The sequence below is a fragment of the Chenopodium album genome, chromosome 26 (assembly GCF_948465745.1).
Source record: "Chenopodium album chromosome 26, dcCheAlbu1.1, whole genome shotgun sequence".
Taxonomy (NCBI): domain Eukaryota; kingdom Viridiplantae; phylum Streptophyta; class Magnoliopsida; order Caryophyllales; family Amaranthaceae; genus Chenopodium; species Chenopodium album.
Window position 1 is genome coordinate 7,127,171 of NC_137859.1, and position 9,675 is coordinate 7,136,845.

Consider the following 9,675-nt stretch of genomic DNA (forward strand, 5'->3'; position numbering starts at 1 on the left):
TTTAATTCAACTCCAATCAGTTCACTTCAGCTCTTAATCAATTCAGTTCATTTCAGCTCCTAATCAGTTCAGTTCACTTCAGTTCCAATCAGTTCAGTTCAGTTCAGTTTAGCTTAAATTAGTTCAGTGAATGTGAACAAACTCGTAATATATATTTCATAAGGAGTGCTTCACAACTAATGATTGTTTCAAAAAAAATACTATATAATGATAGCTACAGAAACGTTGTATTGAATAACCATCTGTTGGGACTTTAATTTTAGCAAGTACAACTTATACCAAATGTTGAAATAATCACAACAAAAAGGTAATTTCATTGTAATGCATGGAGATTGAAATAGAGCAAGTAATAAAATACGGAGGAAGTATTTTATATCCTTTTTTTTTTTTTGACAAGGGAAGTATTTCATATCTTAAAGTACATATTTATCGTAAAAATATCTGTCAGTTAGTTTGCATTAAAGTCTACTCGTATAGAGAGTGAAGGGTAGCTCAAGTGGTTAGAGCTCTCCTCCCGGTTCCAAGAGATCTTGGGATCGATTCTCATCACCCGTCCTTGTGGCTCTCTAAACACCAAAAAAAAACAAAAAAAAAAAAAAAAAAAAAAAAAAACAAGTACAAATGATTTAATTATCTTGTGTGTGAAATATTAATCAAAATTATTTGCTTAGCCTTGATTCATGGTTGTTGGCCGAAATATATAGAGCAATACAAGATAATTATGGCAAGTATCTTTAGAATATTATCAAGCTTATCTTTGCCATATCAAATAATATCATATCTTTCTAATATATCGTAACATTGTGCATTATATTATAAACATTATTACATGTACAGGTATACATACCATAATTATTGTGAAATCATTAGTTTTAGGAAATAAAATAAAACTTAATCAAACATTATTGATTATCGAAGGTAATGGAACAAGCTTTCTATATTCAGCAAGTGCCAACAATGGATAATAATTTCTGTACATTGGATAATGTAATATACAATTCTTCAAGGAGGTTCCCGTTGATTCCTATAATTTTCAATAAAATAAAAATCATGGTAATTAACAAAAATTATCATCAGTTTATATATTTTGAAATAAGAAACATATAAAATGTTTATCGAAAGCAATGACTTTGTAGGAGACTAATTGAGTTACCTGTTGCGGAAAATCACCATTTTCTAGTTGTGAATTGATCATAAGTTTTGCTGCCCGATGTAGAGGATTAGGGTCCCTCTTTGCCTAATAAGGAATTAATCAAGTTAAAAGAAATAAAATTAATTGAAATAGACTTAGTCAATAATTTATTTCTTGAATTACATACTTTTGTTGGCTGTTATTAAGAGTTCAATTTACGTATTATTGGACTTTTTTGCTTTTACAAAAGTTTCTAAATATATAGTGAGGAAAATAAAGTAAAAGTGAGTTGTACTTTTAAAACATTCATAGACAAAAAAAACGAGCTGAACTTTTGAGAAAAGTTTTTTTATAAAAAAAAAAACATACAAAACTTTAATCAAATAATATAATTAAAATTTGTGTCTGTAACTGTAAGCAGTATAAGGATCTATCACATATGAATAGGACCTATGAAGTATGTAATTAATACCCGAGTAAGCTAGGACCAAGCTTAATTTGTTTGGTGTAGTTGCTAAGAGATTATTAACCTTGTAACTTTTTGGTCACAAGATTAAATCCGGTAACATTTCAATTATGGTACATAGGGTGAGGTTCCCTTACCATTTCCCCTCACTTCAAAATGTGTAGCTCTCAAATAATGAAGCTAAATATCTTTTAGAATAGTGGTTTAATCGACATCATTCTATACCTTGCAAAAAAGATAAACAAATAAAAAAAAATAAATAAAGGGTATGTAAGCTAATTTTTATACCTGCCGAGCAAAAAGTAGACCCATCAAAGCCCATGCAGTCTGAACCATATTGGACTTTTCTTCTAGTGGCACAAATACCTTTGTTTATCCATGAAAGCAATACATAAGTACAAATATGTAATTATATATACGTAGTAAAGCATTATTAGTCGATCGATGTCTACTAACGACTAGGTTTATATGCAATATATTAACTCCATTTTCCATTTCAAATTAGTTGACACATTTTCTTTATTTAATTAGGTAATTAGTAATTACCTCCTTGGTACATGAAAGGTAGCTCTCACCCCAACCACCATCCTCCTTTTGTGTTGTCAGAAGAAATTCAACACCCTTTCTAATGGCTACACAATTATCGTGTGTCTTTCCTGCTACGACTAGGCCTCCAAGCGATAAATATGTTCCAAATGTGAAACAATTACCCCCACTTCCATACCTACGATGAATATTATTACAGTTAATCTACTTTAAAAAAAATACTTTCTTCATTTAAATTTATTTAATTATTAACGTGTTACTTGTTCAAGTAAAATGAATGACACTATTGGTTATATCACTTATATGACAATTAAATGACAATTAATTTCAGATGGGAGAGTATTAATCAAACAGGTGATATGGAGTATATGTATGTGATACCAAGATCCATTAGGGCATTGAGAGTTCTCAATGAATTCGGCTGCCTTTGTGATGAAAGTTTCAATCTCGTTCTTCCTATGGTTAGGGTATAAATTCTTGAACATTACTAAAGCTTGAATTGCCGAACTTGTACACTCTACGTACCTATAATTTGCACATCTTGTTATTCATCATCAATTTATTCAAAAGCTAGAATAGTTAGTCTTAGTCTTGGATTTGTGAACATCACTAGTAAATTTAAAAACTCACTCGTGCTCGACAACAACGTTGGCAAATGAATCTGTAGGATTTAGGATCTGACATGTACAAAATAATAAAGAATTGTCAATTAACTTCAAATTCATGATTGAGTTAAAAGTTAAAACACACTACCTTCGTACAAAATATTAATCAACTACTAGTTTTTGAAATCCAATTTTAAATTATTTTTCAAGACATCTCAAAATAATATATGCGCATATGATATCAATAATTTTTTACTCACCTCTAACCATTTTTGACCTATCGCCGGCTCCCAACCAGTAACCCCTCCATTTTTACTCTGCAAGTAATTTGTTTTTTTGAAAGATAAGAAAACAATAAACTAAAGAGATGGTGGTAAATTTTGACAAGTTTACCTGTAAAGAAAGCAAAAAATTAATGGAGTCAATTATACGCTCAATGTCCATCTTTTCTCCAACAATATCCGAGGGATAGGTTGATAAGATTAAGCAACACTTAATAATGAAAAAGAAAAAAAAGTAGAGTTAGTTAATAATGTAATTGAATAAATTGACATGAATGAAAATTATGCAACCCCTTGAAATTTGTAATATGCTTATATGCACTATAGTCCTATAGGGGTGATAATACTAAGGGTAATTTTTTGTTCATTTAATAAACTTTTTACTTAATTAAAATCTAATATATATATATAAAGGGGAGTTTTCCCCCGAGTTTTTAGAGAGCCACGTAGGATCTAATTTTCTCAGTGTGCCATGTAGGATTATAAATGTTAGTATTAGCCAATTAAATAAGAGATTATTAATTTCTTTTAGAATTAAATAATTCAAATGCCACGTAAGTAAAATTGGCGAATGAGATTTTTAAGTTTAAATTAATTAAATATTAAATATTATCTTTTAATATTAGGAATTTTATCTAAATATATAACAAATTTTAGCTCATAAATACAAAAAAAAAAAAAAAAAAAAAAAAAAAAAAATTCAAACAAACCGTGCATCGCACGGGCTTCATCTAGTAACTTATAATTATCAAATGAGTAATTAAAATCCTCTTAAATATACCTTTTCTTTTCTTATGCACTTGTTGCATGCTACAATTCCTAAACCCTTGGTCTAAATAATTTTGAAAGATTTTATTTAATTATTTATTTCATCCTCACACAAATAAATAAGGTTTACCTTAAGGCTATCAGCGGTGCAATCAGAAACTTGCCAACCTTGATCTCGATCAGAGAATGCCCAAGCTCCTTTCGAGATGTGTCGATACATACTCTTGAAATCTCCCGATTGATTGTCCTTTATCTACATTAGAACCAACGTTATAGCTATACTACAATATTAATTAATATTATTATGACATTATAAAAAAAAAAAATAAAAAAAAAATAAAAAAAAAAAAAAAAAAAAAACATTCCGACACATTTTTCACATTATCATTTGGTTATATATATATTGTACGTATTGTTTTCTTGTAAGATAAATATAGTCACGTAAAATCTTGTTAAATTATATTTATTAAAGATGTGTATTACCTGTGACTCTTTGATGTACAAGTGAGCTTTCTTTAGAGCAGGTCCAATTTCATCAAGACTTAGATTTGAAGCTAATACTGCTTGGACAGATAATCCACAATCCCATTGTTGGCTCCCGATACCCTAATTTTTTTCAATAAAAAACATACATATATAATTATGATTATCTTGAATAAAATTAATAAATGCTGTGATGAAATATATGTCGCATGCATTTAGTCTAAAAAGAAATTTACATGCACTTTTAATCCGTCCTCAGATATCCAAATATAATCAGGAATTCTAGCAAGATGTTTCTTAAAATAATCTCCGTTGGGATCCTCCACCCAACAAGCCATCATACATAGCACCTATAAACAAAATAGATTATGATTAAAACTGATATCCTTTAAATGTGTATAATCGCTAATATATGATTCTTTTGTCAACTAGCTCAATTAGTTAATAATATGATATATAAAATTCTAAGAGATGATACCAATTCAAATACCTAATTAATTTGGGATTTTGGGTTTTAGGCACTTGCTTGCTATTACTTGGTAACATCTAAATCATTACCTTTTCAACAATTGCAAGTGTTATGTAACGACTATTTTCGTCTTCATAATGTATATGCTTCATAGTAACCTCCAAAGCTTTCTTTCGAAACAACTTGTTTAGGGGCCATCGAGTAAGTAAAGGCTCCACAAAGTAATGAAGAGTGTCCCATATCAAATCTTGAATAAACGGGTGAGGGTAATAGAGATCTTCCTGTTGTATAGTATATTCACTACCATTAGTTAAATATCTATTGTTAATTAAAAAAATGCAAATATTAATTGTATTAATTGCTCCCTCTTCTTTCGATTATTTGAAATATATATACAAAGTATATCTTTTTAATTTGATTATACGTGATTCCTATTTGGGATCAACCCTATAATTTTCCTTAAGCATTACACATTTACACATAGTAAATTATTGATGAAATTCATCCAAAACAAAGTATCTGCTCAATTGCATATGCTATTGTTGGATTCATAACTTACAATTAATTATTCAATTATTAAATAGTTATGACCAAGATATATTATTTTAACTAACATCTTAGAGTGTAGGTCCAACATATTGGAAGTTAGAAACGGCACATAAGCAATAACAATTAGGTGTAACGTATATCTTACATACCTTAGCACATGCATGACGAGCTTTACGCCAACTAATTTGGTTATAAGGTTCCTTGTAGAGTTCTTCTCTAAGCTGCTTAATTAGTGGTGTAATTGGACCCACAAATCTTTTCCCATACAAATAAGACACTGGCATGAATATCATTCGAATGTAGCACCACATTTTACCTACATGCACGTTATGTTATCACATTGTAGTATAACATTTTGAAAATCACCCCTCATGTTAATAATTTTTGAATGTTGAAAACTCTTACATGTATCAAGTGTACAAAGTATATGCATTAAAACTTTTTAAATGCTTAAATGAAAAAAAAAAAGAAAAAAAAAGAATATAATGATTGAATACACTTATCCACCTACCTCTACCAGTTTATGTACGTAAAAGAGATTCCGTATAAATATAATTAGACTTTTTTTATTTTTAAAAAATTCGTTACATACCCATATGCATTGGAAGAGCGGATGGAAGGAGCAATAACTCAGGCGGCATCGGATTACATCCAGACCAATCATACAAACCAATTACCTGAAGAAGCAAGTGATTAAATCAAAATAATTGAATATTCAATCATAAGACAAAATATATGTTTGTTAATCATAATACAAGCACAAAGTACATGTTTTTGGCCATGCATTCTCCAGGATCGGAATACATTTAATCAAGTTATAATTAAAATCAATAATACCTTGTGCATAAGTATGTACTAATGTAGACTTACAGAGAGCCAAATTTTTCCCCAAGAAGGAATATGTGTAATACTACCATGGTCAAGGATCCATTTACGAGCCCTAGGGCACGCGTTGTCATCACCTTCATTAGGTCCTACACCAAGTATCCGCAAACAAACGTAGTTGAGCGCGGTACAAAACATGGTGCTATGTCCTTCACAATGAAATCCCCAACCTCCATCTTCATTCTGTCATCGTATAATATATTATATGAACATTAATATCTTGTTCGTAGGAGGTATACATACAATGGTAGTGTACAACGTAAGTGGAATTCCAACTTAAACTATAAATTATACATATAAAGAATATCAAACTAACCTGATGATTGTAAATGCTACGAAAGATTTCAATTCGGTGTTGAGCTGAGAACGTAGAATCTAGATGTCCTGTTATGTTTAAGCAAAATACCTGTATTCACGTATTAATTAGTACATTTATTCTAACACTTGGAAAAAAAAAATTTAGTTAAGGATCATTAATAATAGAATTAACAAGAATATTATATAAATATATATGTCGATGAACAATCATAAAAAATGACTAACCAAAGGAGGGAGGTAAAATTGAGGAAAAGAAGCTTGAGCAGGCCAGTGGCCATCTTCAGCTTGCAAACCTATGAGGTAAGTAGCAGCTCTCTTTATGGTCGTCGAGGCGGTCTCATATGTGATCTCCTCCCCATCAGCTACCTTCACTTGAGGTATTGTTTGCTTGAAGTTTTTCTCTCTTAGGAACTATTATTTGTTGTTCAATTAATCAACAAATTTGTGGTTAATTAAGGAAATATTCTATTAAATGGGACAAACTAAAATACAAATATAGCCTTATATTTTGGGCTAGAGTTAGTAATAGCTAAACCTGAAGACGCCATATGAGATCACCACAAGCCTTATCTTGAAAGCGTTTTTCATAGTAGTTACGACGAACTTCTTCAACCTCCTCTTTCTCTTCGGGGGTGCCATAGTTGGGATCAAACTCCCAAGTTTGGCGCCCCATAAAGTTGTTGGTACTAAATAAGTAAGGTTCATTTGCCCCTTGTGCTATCTTCAACCTCCACATTTTATGATCCACCCTATAACTTTATATGTATAATTTCGTCGTTACTTGGAATTAAATTAATTCAACAAAATAATATTTCATATATATATAAGCTCAAACTTAAAAAGAGGAAAGGAATTCAAAGGTTTTGAGATGTACTTATTTGTGACGATATTGAAGCAACCTCCGTGAAGCTTTATTATACTACAAAATAATAAACTTAACTTGTAAAACTTTTAGTTCAAAAGATGGTAATTAGTTCACCTTATAAAAACTTAACTAGCGCATAATCCGTGCGCTGTCCCGACTTCCGAGTTGCTAATTTTTTTTTAGTTATGCAACTGTTAATTTTTTAAAAGATATTTAATAGTTTATATGTGTTTTCAATACTTTTGTAATATAATATAAATTTGTATGCATGATTATAACATAAGTGACAATTACTTAGATTTTTTTTTTGAAACAAGACAATTACTTAGATCATTAAACAATGACTTTTCTTCTAAGAGGTTGAGTGTTAGAACCTCTTCATCCGGAATTGAGTTGATTACATAGCGTATTAAGGAATTAAGTATATAACGTGGCACAATGAGGAGTCTACGCGGTACATAGACGTTTTTAGGAACGTCTTTTAATATATTACTCCCTCCGTATTTTTTTAAGTGTTAAAGTTGACTGGCACATAATTTTAGGCAATTTAATTGACTTGAATAAAATAAGAGGTAAGTTGGGTAGTTGGAGTATTAAAAAATTATAAAGGAAAGATAGTGAGGTTAATAGTTTATTGAAATAGTAATGATGAATGTGAGAGGAAAGATATACTAAAAAAAAGTAGTAATGGCTTTAGGTGGGGACAATAAGAGGAAAGAGATATAATATTTTAATGTAATTTTTTGCAAAAAAAAAAAATGTAACACTTATTAAAACATGACCGAATTTAATAAGGGTAACACTTAATAAAATACGAGGGAGTACGTTTTTCAATACACAGTTTGAAATTTTAATAAAATAACAATAACAATAAATAAAATTACAAAAATTTACGTACACATGGAAGTAAGGGGAGTAAGAATAAGGATTGCCAATAATACAATTACATGATTTTGATCGGCTAGAAACGCAAGATTACGTCGACACCTCGACGCCACGTGTCACTCATGCAGCTTCAGGTGGGGTACGTTGGCTTCATGGAGTGAGTTCTTATTTTAACAACTCAGGTGATGGGTGATGGCAGTTCGTGGACTTTTCTGAATTTTGATGTACAAGGTTGGTCAAGCAATTCTAATATGGGTTTGTCCTTCAACCAATGGGTTTTATTATAATGGGTTTTCTAATGATTCGGATATGGGCTGGCCCAATCACAAGCAGCCTTGGATTCGGATCAAGTAGTACTTGCTGTTAATCCGGCTATTCTGTTTTTATTACCACCACCTATGAGCCCAATCTTTAACTGGGAAGGGACTACTGCCGCTGCTTCACCGTCGCCGTCCCTTTCTTCTTGTTTTCTGGCTTAAACTCGAAAAATTCGGGCTATGTGGCCGACTTATCTTCACAAGCTTTTGAGTTTCTTCCACACTTGAACCTGGTGAAGACTCGGCTTTGAGTGAGCATGATTTCTTTGGACCCGATCAGGATCCCTCGCCCTCAAACTCGGTGGTTTCCATGGATTGCTCTTCGCCGTCAACATTAGATGTTGTGGTTTCTTCTCCACCCAAGGTTTCGACCTGCTCTCCTTTGCGTAAGGTGGGAAGCAAATTGAGGTCTTATTCTAGTCTGAAATTGCGCAAGAGTGGAGAAAAGATGTGGGAATTAGTCAAGCAATGGGCCCCGCAAGTAGGCTGGAGGAACGATTTCTCCATCTGCTCTGCCAATTCCTGATGACCAGCAGCAGCAATCTTCGGACTCAGTCTGTCTCCCTTGTTTCCTTCCTTACAAGAAGCGCAAGGCTGATACTAGTTCCTCTTTTCATGTTTCTTCTAAGGAATCGGTGACCTCCGGGAAAGGTCACCAAATGCGGGATTAAAATGGCTCTTTGGAATTGTAGGGGCTTAGGACAAGCGGACTCCCCTAAAATTCCTTATATTACTACTCTAGTCCTCACTCATGGTTTGGATATAGTTTGTCTTTTGGAAACTATGCTTTCTTTAGATAATGTTGTACAAAAGCTAGCCTCTTTGCCTTTTTCGGGTTGTTGTGGCATTGATGGTTAGCGGTGGTATGTTTATATGCTGGTTTACTTCAATAGGCTTAGTTCTTGTTTATAGTTCTCAAAATGTATATCTCTATAAATTAGTGCAAGGAGATGAAAGGGAGAAGCTTTATCTTTAAAAGAGAACATTAACATTGTGATCTAAATTCTTAATTTTTCAATATGTTGTCTACTTGTGTCAAGATAGATTTATTAATCGTCCATCACACGTTAGTAGTACTTGTATTAATTTTACTTAACTAGGATCAA

At 31.7% G+C, this 9,675-nt stretch overlaps 1 protein-coding gene across 1 annotated transcript; it reads right to left on the reverse strand.

The window, feature by feature from the left end:
- Window positions 1–895: 895 nt before the first annotated feature.
- LOC145617337 (beta-amyrin synthase 1-like) lies at window positions 896–7,238 on the reverse strand. Its single transcript, XM_081672025.1, has 18 exons — window positions 7,038–7,238; window positions 6,728–6,913; window positions 6,501–6,590; window positions 6,170–6,367; window positions 5,892–5,976; window positions 5,449–5,615; window positions 4,840–5,031; window positions 4,518–4,631; window positions 4,282–4,404; window positions 3,929–4,051; window positions 3,143–3,241; window positions 3,010–3,066; window positions 2,775–2,821; window positions 2,526–2,669; window positions 2,145–2,322; window positions 1,887–1,964; window positions 1,154–1,237; window positions 896–1,024 (listed from the first exon to the last, which is right to left on the reverse strand). The coding sequence occupies exons 1-18, from the start codon at window positions 7,236–7,238 to the stop codon at window positions 896–898; spliced, it is 2,295 nt and encodes a 764-aa protein (XP_081528151.1).
- Between the last annotated feature and the right edge of the window lie 2,437 nt (window positions 7,239–9,675).

Coding starts and splice junctions, on each gene's coding strand:
- LOC145617337 (XM_081672025.1), bottom strand. CDS start 7,238: ATGTGGAGGTTGAAGATAGCACAAGGGGCAAATGAACCTTACTTATTT. Junction 6,368..6,500: donor GTAGCATTTACAATCATCAG/GTTAGTTTGATA, acceptor ATACGATGACAG/AATGAAGATGGAGGTTGGGG. Junction 3,242..3,928: donor GCACCGCTGATAGCCTTAAG/GTAAACCTTATT, acceptor TTCATTATTAAG/TGTTGCTTAATCTTATCAAC.